The sequence below is a fragment of the Pristis pectinata genome, unplaced genomic scaffold, assembly GCF_009764475.1.
Source record: "Pristis pectinata isolate sPriPec2 unplaced genomic scaffold, sPriPec2.1.pri scaffold_120_arrow_ctg1, whole genome shotgun sequence".
Lineage (NCBI taxonomy): Eukaryota > Metazoa > Chordata > Chondrichthyes > Rhinopristiformes > Pristidae > Pristis > Pristis pectinata.
In genome coordinates this window covers 53,823-77,866 of record NW_026262466.1, presented here as the reverse complement: position 1 = coordinate 77,866, position 24,044 = coordinate 53,823, and the positions used below count along the sequence as shown (strand labels likewise).

Sequence of the window (24,044 nt, the reverse complement as noted above, 5' to 3'; positions counted from 1 at the left end):
GTGGAATGGGCTGCCAGCAACGGTGGTGGAGGCGGATACGATAGAGTCCTTAAAGAGACTGTTGGATCGGTACATGGAGCTGAGAAAATTAGAGGGCTATGGGTAAAGCCTAGTAATTTCTAAGGTAGGGACATGTTCGGCACAGCTTTGTGGGCCGAAGGGCCTGAATTGTGCTGTAGGTTTTCTATATTCTATGTTCTAATGGCATCATTGTACAGAGAGTCAGCTGTTATAAAGTTCTTGGGAATGCATATAGCAGACGATCTGTCCTGGTCAACCAACATCTCCTCCCTCGCCAAGAAGGCACAGCAGCATCTCCACTTTTTACAGCGGCTGAAAGGAGCAAACCTGCCCTCCCCCACCCTCACCACATTCTGTAGGGGTCCCATTGAGAGCGTCCTGACCAGCTGCATCTCTGCCTGGTATGGTAACTGTAACATCTCTGACCGTAAGTCCTTGCAGAGAATTGCGAGCACAGCTGGAAAGATCATCGGAGTACCTCTTTCCTCCATCCCGGACACCTACAACACACGATGCACCTGCAAGGCCTGCAGAGTCATAGATGACCCCTTCTCATCCCTCCCACGACCTATCTATCCCGCTGCCGTCTGGCAAGCGGTACCGGAGCATCCGGCCCAGAACTACTAGACTGTACAACAGTTTTCTCCCCCAAGGCTGTTGGGCTCCTGAATACCCTGGAGGCAGTCTCAGACAAATGCCGCGTCACAAGCCCTGGTTTGCACAACGGCGCATAAGAACTTTGGCTGCTGCTGAACATGTTTATACAATGAGTACAACACACTGAACTTGTATTTCTCTTCGTCCAACTCGGTTTTGCACTAACTCTGCACTAAATTTGTCTTTTATAAATACCATCTTTTTGCACGATTTGTACATGCACAATTTTTTTTTAGTTTTTTGTTGTGTTTACTGTATGTCTCCTGCTCTATGTACGTCCTCTGTTGTGTGAGTCTGGGGGAAACGACATTTCGTTCCGCCATGTGTTTTGAAAGCATATGGGGGAATGACGATAAAGTAACTTGAACTTGAACAGACAGGGGTGGGCAGTGAACACACGTCTTGGGATCACCGTCGGGGTGTGGGTGGGGGGGGGGGGATGGTCAAGGTTTTGCGGACACGTCAAACGCTGGGACTCTTCCCACTGACGAGACCGATCTCTTTTCAGCGGCCCATTGAGCTCCCGCGCCAGCGAAGGAGACCGCCCACCGATCTGTTCCAGAGCCCCACCTACGGTGAGCAACCTTCTGCCGAGGGAGAGGTTTACCAGCGCCTCCGTCAGCCTCCCCAACAACTCCCCTGCCCCCTCCGAGGACGGCTCCACTGGGGTAGGAACTGGTGAGACGCATGATGTGAGGCTTGGTTCCGATCCAATACGGGAACCGGCTCCCATCCATGGGTCACGGGGGTGAGAAATAAATTCTACCCCAACTCCCAAACCACACCACCCCCTCCCCATCCCCACCCACCTCCCATTCACACCCCCTCCCATCCACACCCCCTCCCCATCCCCACCCACCTCCCATTCACACCCCTCCCCATTCACAGCCCCCATTCACACCCCCTCCCATCCACACCCCCTCCCCATCCCCACCCACCTCCCATTCACACCCCTCCCCATTCACAGCCCCCATTCACACCCCCTCCCATCCACACCCCCTCCCCATCCCCACCCACCTCCCATTCACACCCCCTCCCCATTCACAGCCCCCATCCACACCCCCTCCCATCCCCACCCACCTCCCATTCACACCCCCTCCCCATCCACACCCCCTCCCCATCCACACCCCCTCCCCATCCACACCCCCTCCCATCCACACCAACCCCTCCCCATCCCCACCCACCTCCCACCACACCCCCTCCCCATTCACAGCCCCCATTCACACTCCCTCCCCATCCCCTCCCCCTCCCCATCCACAACCCCCTCCCCATCCCTCCCATCTACACCCCTCCCATCCCCACCCCTCCCCATCCACTCCACCCCCTCCTCCTGTCCACATCCCTCCCATCAACACCCCCCTCCCATCAACACCCCCCTCCCATCAACACCCCCCTCCCATCAACACCCCCCTCGCATCCACACCCCCCATCCACACCAACCCATTCACACACCCCCATCCACACCCCCCTCCCATCCGCGCCCCCCCCACCCACATTTTCCCATCCACATCACCGCCGCACCCCACTCCCATTCCTATCTCCCGCCGTCCCACCCCCGCTCCCCCATCCACATCACCTCCCCCACCCACATCAACCACCCCCCCCAACACCCCCACCCACACTGCCTCCCACTCCTGATCGGACTCCCCTTTTATCCCGAGCCCGCTGTTGAGTGCGTCGTTCATCGCTGGGTCGCCCCGACCCCTCCCCGGCGCTCGGTGGCCGGAGATGGCGTGGCTCGCGTTGTGACCTTCCCCACCCCCTCACGGGCACCCGCCCACGCTCCCTGCCCGCAGAGCCCTGGACGGCCCCCGAGCTGCGACACCTGTGGACGAGGTGCGCCAGGACCGAGCCCGTGGACTACCACGCCAGGCGCAGGATTGAGGCCCTGGAGATGGAGGTGAGAGTGCTCGCGAGTGAGGAGCCGGAGGGGACCGCACGGCCCCTTCCCATCCTGCTCCCCCCCGTTCTGCACGATCGCGGCCCACCTGACTGTGACCCCACCCTCCCCCACAGAACCTTTCCACCCCCTCACTTGTACACACAGGAACACCATAAAACAGGAGCCGGAGGAGGTATTGGTTTATTAATGTCACTTCTCTAGAGTGGCGGAGGCTGAGGGGAGATTTGACAGAAGTTTATAAAACAATGTGAGGCATAGATAGAGTAGACAGTCGGTATCTCTTTCCCAGGATTGAAATGTTTTTTCCACAGAGGGTGGTGGGAGCCTGGAATGCAATGCCAGGGATGGTGGTAGAGGCAGCTCGCATAGGAGCATTTAATAGACTCTTAGTTAGGCACATGAATATGCAGAGAAGGGAAGGATATGGTCAATGCATGGGGAAGAGTGATTAGATTAATATGGCATCATTGGTTTAATTAGTTCGACACAACTCATGGGCTAAAGGGCCTGTCCCGTGCTGTATTATTCTATGTCTATGTTTATTCTGAGGTGCAGTGAAAAACTTGTCTTGCATACCGATTGTACAGGTCAATTCATTACACAGTGCAGTTACATTGAGTTAGTACAGAGTGCATTGATGTAGTACAGGTAAAAACAATAACAGTGCAGAGTAAAGTGTCACAGCTACAGAGAAAGTGCAGTGCAATAAGGTGCAAGGTCACAACAAGGTAGATCGTGAGGTCAGTCCATCTCATCATATAAGGGAACCGTTCAATAGTCTTATCACCGTAGGATGGAAACTGTCCTTGAGCCTGGTGGTACGTGCCCTCAGGCTCCTGTATCTTCTGCCCGATGGAAGAGGAGAGAAGTGAGAATGTCCCGGGTGGGGGGGGGGTTCTTTGATTATGCTGGCTGCTTCGCAAAGGCAGCGAAAGGTAAAGACAAAGAGTCCAAAGAGGTGTGACACTTTATTCTGTACTGTAAAGAGTACAAGGAGGGGAGGCTGGTGTCCGTGACCCGCTGGGGCTGTGCCCACAACTCTCTGCAGTTTCTTGCGGTCCCGGGCAGAGCAGTTGCCATACCAAGCCGTGATGCATCCAGATAGGATGCTGTCTATGGTGCATCCATAAAAGTCGGTGAGTGTCAAAGGAGGGTCTACTCTGCCCCTGATACTTGTCCCGCCGTTCAATACCACGGTGGCTCATCTGCCCCTGCGCTCATCTCCTCTGTATCAGATCCCCAGAGCCCTCAATCCTCAGATCTATCAAATACTTATTCACCTCAGCTTCAAATACTTCTCAGGATCCGGCTTCCACAACTCTCAGGAGAAGGGAGTTCCAGAGATTCTAGAGGTGTACAAAATATTAAGAGGAATAGATAGAGTGGACAGCCAGCGCCTCTTTCCCAGGGCACCAATGCTCAATACAAGAGGGCATGGCTTTAAAGTAATGGGTGGGAAGTTCAAGGGAGATATCAGAGGGACGTTTTTTATCCAGAGAGTGGTTGGGGCATGGGATGCGCTGCCTGGGGCGGTGGTGGAGGCCGGTACCTTGGTCAAATTCAAGAGATTGTTAGATAAGCATATGGAGGAATTTAAATTAGGGGGACATGTGGGAGGAAGGGGTGAGATGGTCTTAGGCGAGGTTTAAAGGTCAGCACAACATTGTGGGCCGAAGGGCCTGTATTGTGCTGTACTGTTCTATGGTTCTATGATTCACCATCCTCCCCGAGAAGAAATTTCTACGTACCTGGCATTTAAATGACCGCCCCACCCCCCGCAACTTATTCTCTCCCCCCCCCCCCCACCACCCCTCTTGCCCATCAGCTCCCCCCTTGGATTCACAGCAGCCTGTTAACCCCCCCTCCCCCACCTGTCTTTGGGATGTGGGGGGGGGGGGGGTAAACCAGAGCAGCCGGGGGAAGCTCATGCAGTCACGGTGCAAAAGTTGGCCTGTGCTCTGTAATAAATCAGACAACAGCAGAACCAAAGAACTTATGATCAATGTTTTATTACCTTTACGCCAGCGGGAGTGGGGGATACAGAGAAAGAGTAAACAGTGTAACCTGAGCTCTGTACTGATCCCACTCGAAGGTGCCTCGGTTAGTGTGTATCTTTTATACCCCATTTTGTGGGAAAGCTTGGTGGGAAGTTGCACTCACCATGGCAATTGCTTATGGCAGGCTTTAGCGAAACAAGATATGTCTAAGAAAACTTATTTTTCTCACCCACACCTGCACCTATTTCCAGCCATTACTATAGTCACCCCATGGCTGAGGTAATTCCTTACCATGGGAAGAAACTGACAATGAGAAGCATACCATTAACCCTTGCATTCCCAGCTATCTTTTACAACAGGGAAAAAGTGCAAACTACACACACAAACACAACGCACTCACACACAACACACACATAACACACAAACACAATGCACATACAACACACTCACACAACACACAACACACAAACACAAACACAACACACAAACACAACACACAAACACAACACACAAACACAACACACAAACACAACACACAAACACAACACACAAACACAACACACAAACACAACACACAAACACAACCACAACACACTCTCACACAACACACTCTCACACAACACACTCTCACACAACACACTCTCACACAACACACTCTCACACAACACACTCTCACACAACACACTCTCACACAACATACACAGAGCACACTAACACACCACACACACACACTCACACAGTGTGTCGGGATCGAACCTGGGTTGCTGGAGCTGTGAGACAGCGATGCTAACAGCCACGCCGTCCAACGTTATATTTCTACGTTATATTTTCTGCTCGCCCTTTCCCTTCATCTCTCTCCATCCTCCCCTCAACCTCTCTGCGTCCTCCTGGGAGCCTGACAGGTCGTTGTGAACCAATGATAAATCCTAGGACGGTGTGACTTGTAGCCCCAAGCCAGACGATATTCCACCCACCCTCCCACCCCCACCGTCCGGTCACCAACCTCACTGATCTCCCTTCATTCCAGGCTCTGCGGGAGACCCTGGAGCCAAGCATACCTCAGCTAACTTTGACAGGTAAGTGTATTGGTATTGGTTTATTATTGTCACTTGTACCGAGGTGCAGTGAAAAACTTGTCTTACAAACTGATCATACAGGTCAATTCATTACACAGTGCAGTTACATTGAGTTAGTACAGAGTGCATTGAGGTAGTACAGGTAAAAACAATAACAGTATAGAGTAAAATGTCACAGCTACAGAGGAAGTGCAGTGCAATAAGGTGCAAGGTCATAACAAGGTAGATCGTGAGGTCAGAGTCCATCTCATTGTATAAGGGAACCATTCAATAGTCTCATCACAGTGGGCTAGAAGCTGTCCTTGTCTGGTGGTACGTGCCCTCAGGCTCCTGTACCTTCTACTCGATGGAAGAGAAGAGAGAATGACCCAGGTGGGTGGGGTTTCTGATTATGCTGGCTGTTTCACCAAGGCAGTGAGAGGTAAAGACAGTGAGAGTCCAAGGAGGGGAAGCTGGTTTCCGTGATGCGCTGGGCTGTGTCCACAACTCTCTGCAGTTTCTTGCAGTCCTGGGCAGAGCAGTTGCCATACCAAGCCTTGATACATCCAGATAGGATGCTTTCTATGGTGCATCGATAAAAGTTGGTGAGGGTCAAAGGGGACAAACCTGCTGCGGGGTGACCCATATTGGTATTGGTTTATTATTGTCACTTGTACCGAGGTACAGTGAAAAACTTGTCTTACAAACTGATCTTACAGGTCAATTCATTACATTGAGTTACATTGGGTTAGTACAGAGTGCATTGAGGTAGTGCAGGTAAAAACAATAACAGTACAGAGTAAAGCGTCACAGCTACAGAGAAAGTGCAGTGCAATAAGGTGCAAGGTCACAACAAGGTAGATCGTGAGGTTATGAGGTCATAGGTCAGAGTCCATCTCATTGTAAAAGGGAACCGTTCAATAGTCTTATCACAGTGGGGTAGAAGCTGTCCTTGAGCCTGGTGGTACGTGCCCTCAGGCTCCTATATCTTCTACCCGATGGAAGAGGAGAGAAGAGAGAATGACCCAGGTGGGTGAGGTTTCTGATTATGCTGGCTGCTTCACCAAGGCAGCGAGAGGTAAAGACAGAGTCCAAGGAGGAGAGGCTGGTGTCCGTGACGTGCTGGGCTGTGTCCACAACTCACTGTAGTTTCTTGCGGTCTTGGGCAAAACAGTTGCTGTACCAATCTTTGATGCATCCAGATAGGATGCTTTCTATGGTGCATCGGTAAAAGTTGGTGAGAGTCAAAGGGGACAAACCAAATTTCTTTAGCCTCCTGAGGAAGTAGAGGCGCTGGTGAGCTTTCTTGGCCATGGTGTAGACGTGATTTGACCAGGACAGGCTTTTGGTGATGTTCATTCCCAGGAACTTGAAGCTGTCAACCCTCTCGACCTCAGCACCATTGATGTAGACAGGTGCATGTACACCACCCCCTTTCCTGGTCAATGACCAGCTCTTTAGTTTTGTTGACATTGAGGGAAAGGTTGTTGTCATGACACCATTCCACTAAGCTCTCTATCTCCTTCCTGTACTCCGCCTCATCGCTGTTTGAGATACGGCCTACAACGGTGGTATCATCTGCAAACTTATAGATGGAGTTGGAGCAGAATCTGGCCACACAGTCATGAGTGTATAGGGAGTAGAGTAGACAAGGCCAACGTCAGTGGTAGGGAAATTAATAAGATAAGATAAGGTATTTTTATTAGTCACATGTACATCAAAACACACAAGTGAAATGTATCTTTTTGCGTAGAGTGTTCTGGGGGCAGCCCGCAAGTGTCTCCACGCTTCCGGCACCAACATAGCATTCCCATAACTTCCTAACCCAGACATCTTTGGAATGTGGGAGGAAACCGGAGCACCCGGAGGAAACCCACGCAGACACGGGGAGAACGTACAAACTCCTTACAGACAGCGGCCGGAATTGAACCCATGTCGCTGGCGCTGTAATAGCGTTACGCCAACCACTACACGGATAGTCGGCATGGATTTGTTGGCGGGGGAGCCTGTCTGACTGATTTAATTGAGTCTCTTGAAGAGGTACCCAGATATGTTGGCGAGGGCAGTGCAGCCAATGTGGTTTACAAGGCCTTTGACAAGGTCCTGTGTGGGAGGCTCGTCCAGGAGTTTCAAGTGCAATGGGATTCAAGGCAAACTGGCAAATTGGATCCAAAATTGGCTTGGCAAGAGGAGGCAGAGGGTGATGGTTGCTTTTAGTGATGGGGAGACCTCCCATTGGTGGTGTTCCACTGGGATCACTCCCGGGACCTTAATAACTTCGATATAAAATCAGAGGCATGATTGGTAAGACATGGAAATTGGTGGGGGTGTTGATACTGAGGGGGCAAGTCTGAGGCTACAGGAGGAGGCATGGTAGTGTAGCGGTTAGCTTAACGCTTTACAGCACCAGTGACCCGGATTCAAATCCGGCCGCTGTCTGTAAGGAGTTTGTACATTCTCCCCATGTCTGCGTGGGTTTCCTCCGGGTGCTCCGGTTTCCTCCCACATTCCAAAGACGTATGGGTTAGGAAGTTGTGGGCGTGCTATGTTGGTGCCGGAAGCGTGGCGACACTTGTGGGCTGCCCCCCAGAACACTCTATGCAAAAGATGCATTTCAGTGTGCTTCGATGTACATGTGACTAATAAAGGTATCTTATCAGCTGGTAAATGGGGCAGGGCAATGGAAATTAATCTTGGTAAGGGTTAGGTAATTCATCTTGGGGAGCTCAGACAAAGGTGCGTCATGTTACCGTGAAGGGTCAGGTCCTAGGGAGTAATGAGGAGCAAGAAAACCTTTGTGTACAAGCCCGAAGATCCCTGAAGTTGGCAGGACAGATAGAAAAGTCAGAGACAAAGGCGCAGGGGACGCTGGCCTTCCTTAGCCAGATGGAATAAAAGAGTCGTATCGCAGCTTTATAAAACACTGGATGGGCCCCATCAGGAGCACTGTGTGTAGTTCTGCTCACCACACTGCAGGAAGGATGTAGTTGCCCTGGGGAGGGTGCAGAGGAGATTCACCAGTGGAGTGTTTCAGTTCTCTGGGGAGGCTGGGTTTATTTCCCTTGGAGCGAAGGAGGCTGGGGGGGGGGGGTGGGGGGTGGTGTGGAAGACCTGACAGAGGTATACAGAATTATGAGGGGCAGGGATAAAGTAGGTCGTGAGAAACGTTTCCCCCATGGAAGAGGGGTGTAGGACCAGAGGGCATGTTGAAAGTGAGGGGGGAATTGGTATTGGTTTATTATTGTCACTTGTACCGAGGTACAGTGAAAAACTTGTCTTGTATACTGTTCGTACAGGTCAATTCATTACACAGTGCATCGAGGTAATACAGGGTAAAACAATACAGAATGCAGAGTAAAGTGTCAGCTACAGGGAAGTGCATTGCAGGTGGACAATAAGGTGCAAGGTCATAACAAGGTAGATTGTGAGGTCAAGAGTCCATCTCATGGTATAAGATCGATGCCATTCAATAGTCTTATCAGAAGCTGTCCTTGAGCCTGATGGCAGACTCCTGTATCTTCTGCCTGATGGGAGGGGGGAGAAGAGAGAATGACCCGGGTGGGTGGGGTCTTTGATTATGCCGGCTGCTTCACTGAGGCAGCGAGAGGTAAAGAGTCCATGGAGGGGAGGCTGGTTTCTGTGATGTAAAGGGATCTGAGGAAGGTGCTTTTAACACAGAGGGTGGTTGCAACCTAGAATGTACTGCCTGAGGAGATGGTGGAGGTGAATAGTCTCACGGAATTTAATAAGTATCGATACAATCTCTTGAATTGTCAAGGCAACGGAGCAAGTGCTGGTGAATGGGATTAGTGTAGATGGCGACATGATGGTCAGTATGTACACAATGGGCTGAAGGGCCTTTTTCTCTGCTATATGACTCTTAGGCCTCCTTCTGTCAGAAATAGTCATATCAGCCCATCGTGTCCATGCCAGCTCCCACCGATCCCATTCCCCCACTTATTTCTCTATAACCTATTCTCCCCACACAGCAATGCCCCCCACTGAGGGGTGGGGGGTGCAATTCACAGCGGCCGATTAACCCACTGAGCCGCTCATCTTTGGGACGTGGGAGGGAAACTGGGGAAACCCAGGGTGAAATGTCACAGGGAGAGCATGCAAACTCCACACACACAGGTCAGGATTGAACCGGCCCTCTCGAGCTATGAGACAGCTCCATACGAAACATTATGTTAACAGACTTTTGCCAGGATGCCATTGAATCCTGAGCGAACTTGTCCTCGATTTACAAATCTACTTTTTGCTTCACTGAATTGTGGGCCACTCTCCACCAGTAATGATACAGAGACATCCAGCTATGTATTTTGGTATTGGTTTATTATTGTCACTTGTACCGAGGTACAGTGAAAAACGTGTCTTGCATACCGATCGTACAGGTCAATTCATTACACAGTGCAGTTACATTGAGTTAGTACAGAGTGCATTGAGGTAGTACAGGTAAAAACAATAACAGTACAGAGTAAAGTGTCACAGCTACAGAGAAAGTGCAGTGCAGTGCAGTAAGGTGCAAGGTCACAGCAAGGTAGATCGTGAGGTCAGAGCTCATCTCATGGTATAAGGGAACCGTTCAATAGTCTTATCACAGTGGGGTAGTAGCTGTCCTTGAACCTGGTGGTACGTGCCCTCAGGCTCCTGTATCTTCTGCCTGATGGGAGAGGAGAGAAGAGAGAATGTCCCGGGTGGGTGGGGTCTTTGATTATGCCGGCTGTTTCACCAAGGCAGTGAGAGGTAAAGACAAGAGTCCAAGGAGGGGCAGCTAGTGTCCGTGATGCGCTGGGATGTGTCCACAACACTTTTTTTGTGACACAACTTAATTTTGCCGCCCCCCCACCCCCCCAACCTTTTTCAATTTACAAAATGTCTCTTTGCAAATTAACCCTTCTGTAAAAGGAGGACTCACTGTACAGGTCCTCCGCAGGTTACAAACACCCCACCTGTGTACAGACTGTGAATACTGACAAGCGTCTGGGAGCCTGGGTGGGGTGGATTTGCCGGCTGCCATCTTCTGCCAGTCGGGAACTCAGTCCATGGTTGCAATTCCGACTTGCAAGCTGCTCGGGTTACAGACGGCTCTCACGTACAGAACCCTGTGGTGACGAGGACCTGTTTCAGTCCTGACTGAGTTGCCTCCCAGGTGGATAGGGTAGTTAAGAAAGCTTATGGGCTGTTGGCTTTCGTAAGTCGTGGGACCGAGTTTAAGAGCCGCGAGGTAATGATGCAGCTCTACAAAACTCTGGTTAGACCACACTTGGAGTACTGTGTCCAGTTCTGGTCGCCTCATTATAGGAAGGATGTGGAAGCGTTGGAAAGGGTGCAGAGGAGATTTACCAGGATGCTTCCTGGTTTAGAGAGGATGCATTATGAAGAGAGTCTAAGGGAGCTCGGGCTTTACTCTTTGGAGAGGAGGAGGATGAGAGGAGACATGATAGAGGTGTACAAAATATTAAGAGGAATAGATAGAGTGGACAGCCAGCGCCTCTTTCCCAGGGCACCAATGCTCAATACAAGAGGGCATGGCTTTAAAGTAATGGGTGGGAAGATGAAATGAGATATCAGAGGGAGGGTTTTTACCCAGAGAGTGGTTGGTGCATGGAATGCGCTGCCTGGGGCGGTGGTGGAGGCAGGTCCATTGGTCAAATTCAAGAGATTGCTAGATAAGCATATGGAGGAATTTAAAATAGAGGGATATGTGGGAGGAAGGGGTTAGATAGTCTTAGGTGAGGCTTAAAGGTTGGAACAACATTGTGGGCTAAAGGGCCTGTATTGTGCTGTACTGTTCGATGACTGAGTAAGGACCACAGATCTCCTTCCCTGAAGCTGGTCAACTTTGGCAAGCCTGCTAGTTCCACCGTGCCTGAGTCCAGATGAAGGGTCTCCACCTGAAACATCGACTGTCCCATTTTCCTCCACAAACGCTGCCCAACCTGCTGAGTTCCTCCAGCATCTTAGTCTGTTGCTCCAGATTCCAGCATCTGCAGTCTCCTGGGATTAGTCTTTCATTTTTGATTCCAAATTTACGGAATTCCCCTGCCCAGCTGCTGTGGTGGGATTTAGAACATAGAACAGTGCAGCACAATACAGGCCCTTCGGCCCACAATGTTGTGCTGACTTTTAAACCTCGCCTAAGACTATCTAACCCCTTCCTCCCACATATCCCTCTATTTTAAATTCCTCCATATTCTTATCTAGTAATCTCTTGAATTTGACCAATGTATCTGCCTCCACCACCGCCCCAGGCAGCGCATTCCAAGCCCCAACCACTCTCTGGGTGAAAAACCTCCCTCTGATATCTCCCTTGAACTTCCCACCCATTACTTTAAAGCCATGCCCTCTTGTATTGAGCATTGGTGCCCTGGGAAAGAGGTGCTGGCTGTCCACTCTATCTATTCCTGTTAATATTTTGTACACCTCTATCATGTCTCCTCTCATCCTCGTTCTCTCCAAAGAGTAAAGCCCTAGCTCCCTTAGTCTCTCCTCATAATGCATACTGCCTAAACCAGGCAGCATCCTGGTAAATCTCCTCTGCAACTTTTTCAATGCTTCCACATCCTTCCTATAATGAGGTGACCAGAACTGGACACAGTACTCCAAGTGTGGTCTAACCAGAGTTTGAACTCTTGTCCCCGAATTGGAGCGTGACCTGAGCTAGACCAGACCTGCCTTTGTGTGCGTCGGATTCAAGTTGGGTCAGGCATTAAAAATATAATCGGACCTGGCGCTCATGGTTTTAATTTCCTACCTGAGTTGAACATTGGATTCCAGATGCTAATCAACTTAGCCACTGTACTGCAATGTAAATAAGCACAGTGCCAGTGTTTAGAGCCACTGACTCACACGCCCGGGTTCAATCCCAAGTTCCTGCACTGTCTGGAGCTTGTGGAGTTTGCACCTTCTCTCCGTGACCATGTGGGTTCCCTCCCACGTCCCAAAGACGTGCGGGTCGGTGGGTGAATCAGCCGCTGTGAATTGTCCTCCCTGGTGTGGGGGTGAGGGGTAGAATCTGGGGGCGGGGGTGGGGGGAGGTGATGGGAATGCAGGCTCCAGGGGGAATGGGCTTGGCCTGTGAGCCGGCAAAGATTCGATGGGCCGAATTACCTTCCTTCCACGTCGTAAGGCTATTGGTAAATTGGTTTATTATTGTCACTTGTACCGAGGTACCGTGAAAAACTTGTCTTGCAAACCGTCCGTACAGATCAATTCATTACACAGTGCATTGAGGTAGTACAGGGTGAAACAATACAGAATGCAGAGTCAAGTGTCACAGCTACAGAGGAAGTGCATTGCAGGCAGACGATAAGGTGCAAGGCCATAACGAGGTAGATTGGAAGGTTAAGAATCCATCTTATTGTACTAGGAAACTCTTCAATTTCACCGTTAGGGAGGCACTAACTCCTACATTTACGTGTAGAGAAGTCCGTGGGAGCAGCTGCCCTGCATGGTTTGTCCTATTTCCCTCTGAGACCCGACGCTCCCACTCACGATTACACCGAGCCATCAGGCCAACTCCAGCCGGGAGCAGACACCACAGCAGAGACGGGCATCCCAGGCTCGCGCTGCTGTGTGGGGCTCAGATTTATACTAACCAGGAAATCTGCACACCCAGACCCAGGTTCCTTCCTGCTGTCTGACACTGGAGAGCTCAGGCCATTCCCCACCTGTCCCGGAACACCCCTCATACACACCGATCTGAAACCAGGACCCCTCACCCTGGTACCGTGTAGAGGGAGCCTCAACCTGTGTCTGACCCTGTCCCCAGGAGTGTGTGACGGGACGGTGCGGGGGGTGCCTCACCCTGTGTCTGACCCTGTCCCTGGGAGTGTGTGACGGGACAGTGTGGGGGGAGCATCGCCCTGTGTCTGACCCTGTCCCCAGGAGTGTGTGACGGGACGGTGCGGGGGGTGCCTCACCCTGTGTCTGACCCTGTCCCCAGGAGTGTGTGACGGGACGGTGCGGGGGGTGCCTCACCCTGTGTCTGACCCTGTCCCTGGGAGTGTGTGACGGGACAGTGTGGGGGGAGCATCGCCCTGTGTCTGACCCTGTCCCCAGGAGTGTGTGACGGGACGGTGCGGGGGGTGCCTCACCCTGTGTCTGACCCTGTCCCTGGGAGTGTGTGACGGGACGGTGCGGGGGGAGCATCGCCCTGTGTCTGACCCTGTCCCCAGGAGTGTGTGACGGGACGGTGCGGGGGGTGCCTCACCCTGTGTCTGACCCTGTCCCCGGGAGTGTGTGACAGGACGGTGAGGGGGGAGCTTCACTGTTTATCAAACATCGTACCATAGCTGATCCTGTCTCACTCCACTTTCCCTCAGCACCACTGGAGGAGTTGGAGCCTGAAACACCTCTGCCCCTCATCAGGACACCAGAGGAAATCCGGTAAGTTTGACGTTGTGGGAACCCAGACTGAGAGATAAGCAAATCCCTGTGGAGAAAGGGACATGGGGGAGTTAGAGAAGGGAAAAGATAAAATCTTTCAAAAACTGTCTTGCAGTTGCACAGGATGTTGGTGAGGCTGCATATGGAATATTGTGTTCAGTTTCAGTTGCCCTGCTGTAAAAGTGATGCCTTTCAGCTGGGAAGAGTGCAGAGGAGATTTAGGAGGCTGTTGCCTGGACTCGAGGGACTGAGTTATGGAGAGAGGTTGAGCAGGCTGGGAGTTTATTTCTCGGAGTGTCTGAGAATGAGGGGTGACCTTATAGAGGTGTATAAAATCATGAGGGGCATCGATAGGGTGAATGCACACAGTCCTTTTCCCAGGGTTAGCGAATCAAGAACTAGAGGGCACAGGTTTAACGTGAGAGGGGAGAGATTTCATAGGAACCTGAGGGGCAACTTTTTCACCCAGAGGGTGGTCAGTATACGAAACGAGCTGCCAGAGGAAGTGGTTGAGGCAGGTACATTAACAACATTTAAAAGGTTCTCGGATGGGTACCTGGATCAGAAAGGTTCAGAGGGATATGGGCCAAACGCGGGCAAATGGGGCCAGCTTAGACGGGAGTCTTGGCCGGGATGGACCAGTTGGGCCGACGAGCCCAGTTCCGTGCTGTATGACTCTATAACTGAGGGACTAACTGTGCGGGAAGGGCTGAACAAGCCCCGTGACCTGATCTGGGAGTTTCCCCACTGCAGGGTGGATGTGCTTCTACTTGCAGTGAAGACTTGAACTGGGGTGGGGGGTGGTGGTGGGGGTGGTGGGAAGCTATGGAGGAGATGGGTTGTGTGGGGTTGAGGAGAGAGAAAGAGAGCGAGAGCAGACCCTACTTTTAAACTCCAAACCGTTCAGAATCATTGAGTTGTACAGCACGGACACAGGCCCTTCGGCCCAGCTCGTCCATGCTGACTGCGTTGCCCAGCGAGCTCATCCCATCTGCCCGCATTTGGTTCGTAGCCCTCTGAACCCCTCCTTATCCATGAGGGCATTAGTGAGGTCACACCTGGAGTACAGTGCACAGGTTTGGTTGCTATACAAAGGATATAGTAACACTGGAGGCCGTCCATTCACCTGGCTAATCCCTGGGATGAGAGGTATTGGTGTTGGTTTATTATTGTCACTTGTACCAAGGTACAGTGAAAAAACTTGTCTTGCATACTATTTGTACAGGTCAATTCATTACACAGTGCATTGAGGTAGTACAGAGTGCATTGAGGTAGTACAGGTAAAAACAGTAACAGTACAGAGTAAAGTGTCACAGCTACCGAGGAAGTGTACTGCAGTTAGACAATGGTGCAAAGTCAAACAAGGTAGATCGTGAGGTCAGAGTCCATCTCATTGTATAAGGGAACCGTTCAATAGTCTTATCACCGTGGAATAGAAGCTGTCCTTGAGCCTGGTGGTACGTGCCCTCAGGCTCCAGTCATCTTCTACCTGATGGAAGAGGAGAGAATAGAGAATGACCCGGGTGGGTGGGGTCTTTGATTATGCCGATTGCTTCACCAAGGCAGCGAGAAGTAGACAAGAATCCATGGAGGGGAGGCTGGTGTCTGTGATGCGCTGGGCTGTGCCCACAACTCTCTGCAGTTTCTTATGGTCCTGGGCAGAGCAGTTGCCATACCAAGCCGTGATGCATCCGGGTAGGATGCTTTCTATGGTGCATCGATAAAAATTGGTGAGGGTCAAGGGGACGTGCCAAATTTCTTTAGCCTCCTGAGGAAGCAGAGGCACTGGTGATCTTTCTTGGCGTGGCGTCTACGTGGTTGGACCAGGACAGGCTGTTGGTGATGTTCACTCCCAGGAACTTGAAGCTCTCAACCCTCTTGACATCAGCACCATTGCATATACACCGCCCCCTTTCCTGATGTCAATGACCAGCTCTTTTGTTTTGCTGACATTGAGGGAAAGGCTGACATTGCCATGACACCATGTTACGAAGCTCTCTATCTCCTTCCTGTACCCCAACTCATCGTTATTTGAGATACGGCCTACTACAGTGTTATCATCTGCAAACTTGTAGATGGAGTTAGAGCAGAATCTGGCCCTGCACTCATGAGTATATATGGAGTAGAGTAGAGGGCTGAGGACGCAGCCTTGTGGGGCATCAGTGTTGAGAATAATCGTGCCGGAGGTATTGCTGCCTATCCTCACTGATTGCGGTCTGTTGGTCAGAAAGTCAAGGATCCAGTTGCAGAGGGAGGTGTTGAGTCCCAGGTCTCGGAGTCTGGTGATGAATTTGCTTGGAATTATAGTATTGAAGGCAGAGCTGTCGTCAATAAACAGTAGTCTAATGTAGATGTCTCGACAGGTTGACTTATCATGAGAGGTTAAACAATTTGGGTCTGTATTTGGAGTTTAGAAGAATGAGGGGTGACTTTACTGAGACACATAATATCCTAAGGGAGCGCGATGTTCTCGCAAGTGGGAGAGTTGAATGAAAGGACAGAGATAGAAGGTAAGGGGGTGGTCTTTCCATGGAGATAATTGGTAATTTCTTTATTCAGAGGTAATCGGTAATTGGTTTATTATTGTCACATGTACCGAGGTACAGTGACCTGCTGAGTTCCTCCAGCATTCTGTGTGTGTGTTGCTCCAGATTTCCAGCATCTGCAGTCTCTCTTGTGTCTACAGTGGAAAAAAAAACTTTGCTTTGCATGCTATGGTATAGATAATTCCAAAACAGAAGTACGTGGAGGTGATACAAAGGGGAAAGCAAATACCAGAACCCAGAATATAGTGTTACAGTTACAGAGAAAGCGCAGTGCAGGCAGGCAGACTAATACAGTGCGAGGGCCACAATGAGGTAGATTGTGAGATCTTTATTGAGCAAGAGGTCTATTCAGGAGACTTATATCGGCGGGATAGAAGCTGTCCTTGAGTCTGGTGGTACACGTTCTCAAGCTTTTGTATCTTCTCCTCGATGGGGCAGGGGAGGGGGGGGAAGGGAGAATGGCCAGGGTGGGAGGGGTCTTGGATTATGTTGGCTGTTTTCCCAAGGCAGTGGGAAGTGTAGACAGAGTCCGTGGAGGGGAGGCTGGTTTCGATGATGGACTGAACTGTGCCCACAGCTCTCTGAAGTCTCTTGCGGTCTTGGGCAGAGCAGTTGCCAGACCGAGCCGTGATGACGCTCTGAAATTCCCTCCCCCTGAGGGTGGTGGAAGCCGGATTGTCAGAAGTATTTGTGGTGGAGGGAGTGAACTTTTGAGTAATGAGGGCTCTGGGCGGTCTGACACAGAGGAGTAGTGGAGGGCTGGGGTAGATCAGCCATCATCATATTGAACGGTGGGGCAGGTTTGAGGAGCGCTCCTGTCCGTATCTTCTTGCGAATGCGGAGAGTTGCGACGTGGGTATGGACGCACGCCGCCGACTGACTGCTCTCCTCATTTGGGAGACTCGGAACCTCAGCGGAGACCCAGTGATTTTCCCCCCTTATCCCCAGAAGAGATCAACGGGTCAACTCCCCTCAATAGATCAACTCCCCTCCTCCAGGTGGCAGTGTGGGACCGTGTAACAGCATTTCTACAGCAAAGCCAACAGTTAACCACAGCATGGAGGTCACCTGCTTGTTTGTGACCAGCACCCCATCCCTGTAGGGAAGCACCCAGAGCAGTCCTGCCCAGTGCCCAAGCCTGGTGGCGACTTCAATACCAAAGTCGAGTTTATTGTCGGGTACAGGTGCAGTGAAAAACTTACTTGCAGCAGCAACACAGGCACATAGCATCAGAGACACAACATTCATAAGAGAAATAAGAATTAAACAGGTTGACTCTGTGGTGAAGGCATACGGTGTATTGTCCTTCATCAATCGGGGAATTGAATTTAGGAGCCGAGAGGTATTGTTGCAGCTGTATAGGTCCCTGGTCAGACCCCACTTGGAGTACTGTGCTCAGTTCTGGTTGCCTCACTACAGGAAGGATGTGGAAGCCATAGAGAGGGTGCAGAGGAGATTTACAAGGATGCTGCCTGGATTGGGGAGCATTCCTTACGAAAGCAGGTTGAGGGAACTCGGCCTTTTCTCCTTGGAGGGACGGAGGACGAGGGGGGGACCTGATAGAGGTGTATAAGGTGATGAGAGGCATTGATCGTGTGGATAGTCAGAGGCTTTACCCCAGGGCTGAAATGGTGGCCACAAGAGGACACAGGTTTAAGGTGCTGGGGAGCAGGTACAGAAGAGATGTCAGGGGTAAGTTTTTTTTACTCAGAGAGTGGTGAGTGTGTGGAATGGGCTGCCGGCAACGGTGGTGGAGGCGGGTACGATAGGGTCTTTTAAGAGGCTGTTGGATAGGTACATGGGTAAGCCTAGTAATTTCTAAGGTAGGGACATGTTTGGCACAGCTTTGTGGGCCGAAGGGCCTTATTTGTGCTGTAGGTTTTCTACGTTTCTATCTGTAGAGGGAGACGGACAGCTGTCGTTTCGAGCCAAGACCTTTCATCAGGACTGTAGGGGAGGTAGCCGGCGTGGTGGGAGGGGGGGTTCGGGGGGGGAGGGGGGAAGAGGTGGAGCAAGGTGGGCGGATCCAGGGGAGGGGAGGGACGTGGGGGGAAGTGGGGTGGAGAGTGGGAATGGTGTGGGAGGTGATAGGTGCGAAGGGCTGAAGCTGAGAGAGGAAGGCGGACTGCGGGAATAAAGGGGAGGGTGGTGGGGAGGGGAACCGGTGGGTGCTGGGCAGACGGGGAGGGGGAAAGAGATGGGGTGACGGCGGGAGGGGGGGGGCCAGGTTGGACAAGGGAAGAGAAGTGGTTATCGGAACTGAGGGGGGGAGTCAGGGAGAGAGAGAGCGTGAGGAAGGGAAGGAGTGAGGGAGGGAGGGAGAGAGGGACAGGAAGTATGTTCCCCTGTCAGTGCCGTCCAGTGGGACCGGTCAGACTGGGAGGGTGTGCGGTCTGGTGGGCAGCACGTACGGTCAGGTGGACGCGAGCGGGAGCAGGGACCTCTGGTCCGGCCAGGCCCCGGGGCTAGGTTGGTCGAACAGTTCCACCCTCTCAATGCACTCTCCCCGTCTCCCAGACCTCCCACGGCAGAACCGGAGGAGAAGCTCCCGACGGTGATGGAAGTCAGCGAGATGCTGGAGGTGTCGCCGGGCCGCGTCCCCCCTCCCGAAGAGGCCGCTGTCACTCACGAAGTGGTGATGGAGTGGGTATCAGGGGTGGGGGGGAGGAGGAGGAGGGTTGTGGGGAGGGGTAGCAGGGCTCAGTCTACAGACCTCGCGTCTCCACAGATGCTGCCCGACCTACTGGGTGTTTCCAGCATTTGTTTCCCACCTCAACTTGGTCCTCTTCCACACCCCACCCCTCCCAAAAGTCCAGCCCACTGGAGTGGGGGGGGGGTGGTAGGGCTCTGAGGGCAAGGCTGAAGATGGAGATGTCCCGGGACAGGAGGGAGGTGCAGTCGAGCACAAGCCGCCAGCACGGACCCGTGGGGCCGAATGGCCTGGTTCGCCCATTCCCGCTCTCCCCTCCCTCCTGGTGGAGAGGGCGGGGCGGAGTTTTCCACAGGGGGTCACGGTCAATCCCACCCCGATCTCCCCAACAAACCCCAACCCCACTCCCACCCACCACCACTGGCCGAGGGAGAGGTCGGGAAAATTCCCGGAGAGGGTCAGGATCATTCATTCCTGATGGACGTCGTCGGGAAGCCCAGAATCCTGACGTTCTCCCCTCTCTCCCCCTCCCCACCCACCAACACCTCCCCATTCACCTCACCCTCCGTAAATTTGATAGGTCTGATTCCAACCCCAGCACCCCCCAGCCCCAACCCACACCAGCCCACCTCCCCCTCCCGAAGTTCAGTGGCTCCTCATAGACACCCAGCACGGAGACAGGCCCTTCGGCCCACAGAGTCCGTGCCGACTGCCGACCAACCACTTGCACTGATCCCGTTCCATTTCCTCCACATTCCCGTCAACTCCACCAGCCCCACCCCCCGCCCCACCCCCCGCCCCACCCCAGATTCTGCCACTCGCCCACCCACCAGGTCACAGGGAGGTTGTGCAACCTCCGTACACGGGGGTCGAACCCGTCCCTGAAGCTTCCCCCTTTCTCCTTCTCTCTCTTTTCCTCCCTCCCTCGCTCTCTATCTACCCTCCCCTCCCCTCCCCTCCCCTCCCTCTCCCCTCCCTCTCCCCTCCCTCTCCCCTCCCTCTCCCCTCCCTCTCCCCTCCCTCTCCCCTCCCTCTCCCCTCCCTCTCCCCTCCCTCTCCCCTCCCTCTCCCCTCCCTCTCCCCTCCCTCTCCTCTCCCTCCCCCCCTCTCCCTCCCTCTCCTCTCCCTCCCCCCCTCTCCCTCCCCCCCCTCCCTCCCCCTCTCCCTCCCCCTCTCCCTCCCCCTCTCCCTCCCCCCCTCTCCCTCCCCCCCTCTCCCTCCCCCCCTCTCCCTCCCCCCCTCTCCCTCCCCCCCTCTCCCTCCCCCCCTCGCTCCCTCCCTCCCATGTTCTCTCCCTCACTCTCTATCTACCCTTCCCTTCCCTCCCCTCTCTCTCTCCCTCCCTCCCTCCCTCCCCCTCTCTCTTTCACTCCCTTCACCTCTGTCTCTCGCTCACTGCGTCTCCCTTCCCACAGGCTGGTCTCGCAGGGGTTGGTCGACCGCGAGGAGACGGATCTCCACACGATTCTCCCCCCCGCCATCTCCCGCATCGACATCTGCCGCATCTTCTACATCTGCCTGGGTAGGTCCAGAGCCCAGCCCAGTCATCGTGGCACAGTGCAGTAACCTTCCCCTCCCCGCTCCGTCCCTCCCCTCCCCTCCCCCGTCCCTCCCCTCCCCTCCCCCGTCCCTCCCCTCGCCTTGTCCGTCCCTCCCCTCCCCTCCCCTCCCCACACTATCTCCGCCTCCCTTCGTCCGTCCCTCCCTTCCCCTCACCACACCGTCTCCCCCTCCCCTCGTCCGTCCCTCCCTTCCCCTCACCACACCGTCTCCCCCTCCCCTCGTCCGTCCCTCCCTTCCCCTCCCCACACCGTCTCCCCCTCCCCTCGTCCGTCCCTCCCTTCCCCTCACCACACCGTCTCCCCCTCCCCTCGTCCGTCCCTCCCTTCCCCTCACCACACCGTCTCCCCCTCCCCTCGTCCGTCCCTCCCTTCCCCTCCCCACACCGTCTCCCCCTCCCCTCGTCCGTCCCTCCCTTCCCCTCCCCACACTGTCTCCCCCTCCCCTCGTCCGTCCCTCCCCTCCCCTCCCCTCCCCACACCGCCTCACCCTCCCCTTGTCCGTCCCTCCCCTCCCCTCCCCACACCGCCTCCCTCCCCACACCACCTCACCCTCCCCTCGTCCGTCCCTCCCCTCCCCACACCGCCTCCCCCTCCCCTCGTCCGTCCCTCCCCTCCCCACACCGCCTCCCTCCCCACACCGCCTCACCCTCCCCTCGTCCATCCCTCCCCTCCCCACACCGCCTCCCCCTCCCCTCGTCCATCCCTCCACTCCCCAAACTGTCTCCCCTTCGCCTCGTCCATCCCTCCCCTCCCCTCGTCCGTCTCCCCCTCCCCTCGTCCGTCCCTCCCCTCCCCTCCCCACACCATCTCGCACTCTCCTCCACCCCTACTATATCCCCCATGTCTGCCACCTTCGCCTTCTCCCCTTCCCTCCCCTCCCTTCCCTATCCTCACCCCCTCCCCTCCCTCCCTCCTCCCTCCCCACCCTCACCACTCCCCTCCCTCCCCCTCCCTCCCCCACCCCCTCCCTCCCCTTCCCTCCTCCAGCCTCACCCTCTCACTCCATCTACCCACACCCTCCCCTCACCCCCTACCCTCACCGTCCTCCCCTCCACTCCCCCTACCCTCACCCTCTGCCTTCCATATGTCCCTACCACACACCCCCTCTCCCCCTCCCCTCCCATACGCTCACTGTCTTCCCCTGTCCCTCCCGCAGGCCCCCCACCCTCCCGACACTCACCCCCTCCCTGCCGCACACCCCACCCTCCCCTCCCCTCACCCCCTCCCTCCCACACACCCCCACCTTCCCCTCCCCTCCCCTCAACCCCTCCCTCCCACACACCCCACACTCCCCTATACTCACCCCGTCCCTCCTGCACACTCCCCACCCCCTCCCCTCCCCTCACCCCACTCACCCTGTCCCTCCCGCACACCCCCCATCCTCCCCTCACCCCCTCCCTCCTGCACACCCCCACCTTCCTTTCCCCTCACCCCATCCCTCCCGCACACCCCAATCCTCCCCTCACCCTGTCCCTCCCACACGCCCCACCCTCCCCTACACTCACCCTGTTCCTCCTGCACACCTCCCATCCCTCCCACACACCCCCCGTCCCCTCCCCTCACTGCATCCCTCCCGCACACCCCCCACCCTCCCCTACACTCACCGTCCCTCCCGCACACCCCACCCTCCCCTCCCCTCCCCTCACCCCATCCCTCCCGCGTACCCCCCACCCTCCCCTACACTCTCACACTCCCGGTCACCCCCACCCTCCCCTCACCCCCTCCCTCGCGCTCACCCCCACCCTCCCCTCCCCTCACCCCGTCCCTACCGCACACCCCTCACCCTCCCCTACACTCACTCCGTCCCTCCCACTCACCCCCATCCTCCCCTCCCCCTTCCCTCCCGCACACCCCTCACCCTCCCCTACACTCACCGTCCCTCCCGCACACCCCCCACCCTCCCCTACACTCAACCTTTCCCCCTCCATCATCTCCCCCAACCACCCTCTCCCTCTCCCTTTCCCTCCCCCTCTCTCCCCACCTCTCCCCCTCACCCCACTATCTCCCCTCCCGCACCCTTCCCCTTCACCACCCCCACCACCTCACACTCTCTGTCCTCTCCTGCAGTGCTCGCCTCGAGGCAGGTTCTCCACCTGGCCCAGACCCGTCCCTACGGGAGGATCGCCATCCGTCCTGGTCCGCGGTACAGCGAGGACCTGTGACGTGCCGGCGGCGACGTAGGGGCCCGGGGTCACTCATCGCATGGCCGTCCTCCGCTTTAAGTCCACCCGATGACTTGGGCTCCGCCGCCATTTGTGCCAATGAATTCCACAGACTCACTGGCTAAAGAAATTCCTCCTCATCTCACATCTGAAGGGGCGTCCTTCTACTATGAGGTTGTGCCCTCTGGTCCTAGACTCTCCCGCTACTGGAAACATCCTCTCCACGTCCGCTCTATCCAGGCCTTTCAATATTCGGTGGGTTTCAATGAGATCTCCCCCCCCACCCCCCCCCCCACCACCCCCATCCTTCTAAATTCCACAGTTTCATCCCTGTTGACCTTCCCGATTGCACCCTCGTCCTTCAATTCCTTTAATATCCAAAACTCCTGGAGGGCGTGTGTGTGAGGAATTTCTCCCCACCACCATCCTGAACGGCCCACCCCTTATTCTGTGACCACTCACCACCACCCCCCCCCCCCACACCGGTCCGGGATACCCCAGTCAGGGGGAAACGCCGTCCCCCCCCACTCCCAGGGAGGGTTTTCAATGAGATCCTCTCATTCTCCTGAAGCCCGGAGTGTACGGGACCAGTTCTGCCTCAGCTCTTCCTCACGGGACAATCCCTCCCTCCCAATAACTGACGTGGTGAACCTTCGCTGCACTTCCCCCTATCGCACGGCTCCACTTCCTCGGGTAAGGAGACCAGACCTGTCTACCGGGGGAGGTCTCACCGGGACCCTGCATCGTTGAAGCAAGACCTCGTTTACAATCCCTTCCTGAGTTCTCTCCACTTTATCCCGGGGGGGAGGGGGGGCGCAGAGATGTAAAGTGTTGGGACGAAAGACACGGTGGGTGTTTTTCCCCCAGCCCCCCCTCACTGAGGACCGTGAGGGTCTGGTCTCCTTGCAGTGGGAAGCTGTGAAAGCGACGGGACGGGCAGTGAAGTGGGGAGGGGGGTGGGGGTTGATTCACCGGGACAGGACGGAGTGGCAGTGGGACGGGACGGAAGGGAACAGGTTGGACGGGCCGAGCGGTCTGATCCCCTCCTGTTACCTTTCAGGCGGGGCTTTTTAGGCAGGTTATTTGCCTCTCCTTGGCCT

The 24,044-nt window shown here is 54.6% G+C and overlaps 1 protein-coding gene across 1 annotated transcript in view; it reads left to right on the top strand.

The window, feature by feature from the left end:
• Nucleotides 1-22,944, top strand: part of LOC127567115 (meiotic recombination protein REC8 homolog) — a 44,171-nt gene extending 21,227 nt beyond the window's left edge. The window contains exons 9-15 of the mRNA XM_052009801.1: nt 1,187-1,253; nt 2,475-2,578; nt 5,606-5,654; nt 13,961-14,024; nt 19,088-19,213; nt 20,636-20,742; nt 22,850-22,944. Coding sequence (XP_051865761.1) covers nt 1,187-1,253; nt 2,475-2,578; nt 5,606-5,654; nt 13,961-14,024; nt 19,088-19,213; nt 20,636-20,742; nt 22,850-22,944 — 612 coding nt within the window. The remainder of the gene's footprint in view (nt 1-1,186; nt 1,254-2,474; nt 2,579-5,605; nt 5,655-13,960; nt 14,025-19,087; nt 19,214-20,635; nt 20,743-22,849) is intronic.
• The last annotated feature ends 1,100 nt before the right edge of the window (nt 22,945-24,044 follow it).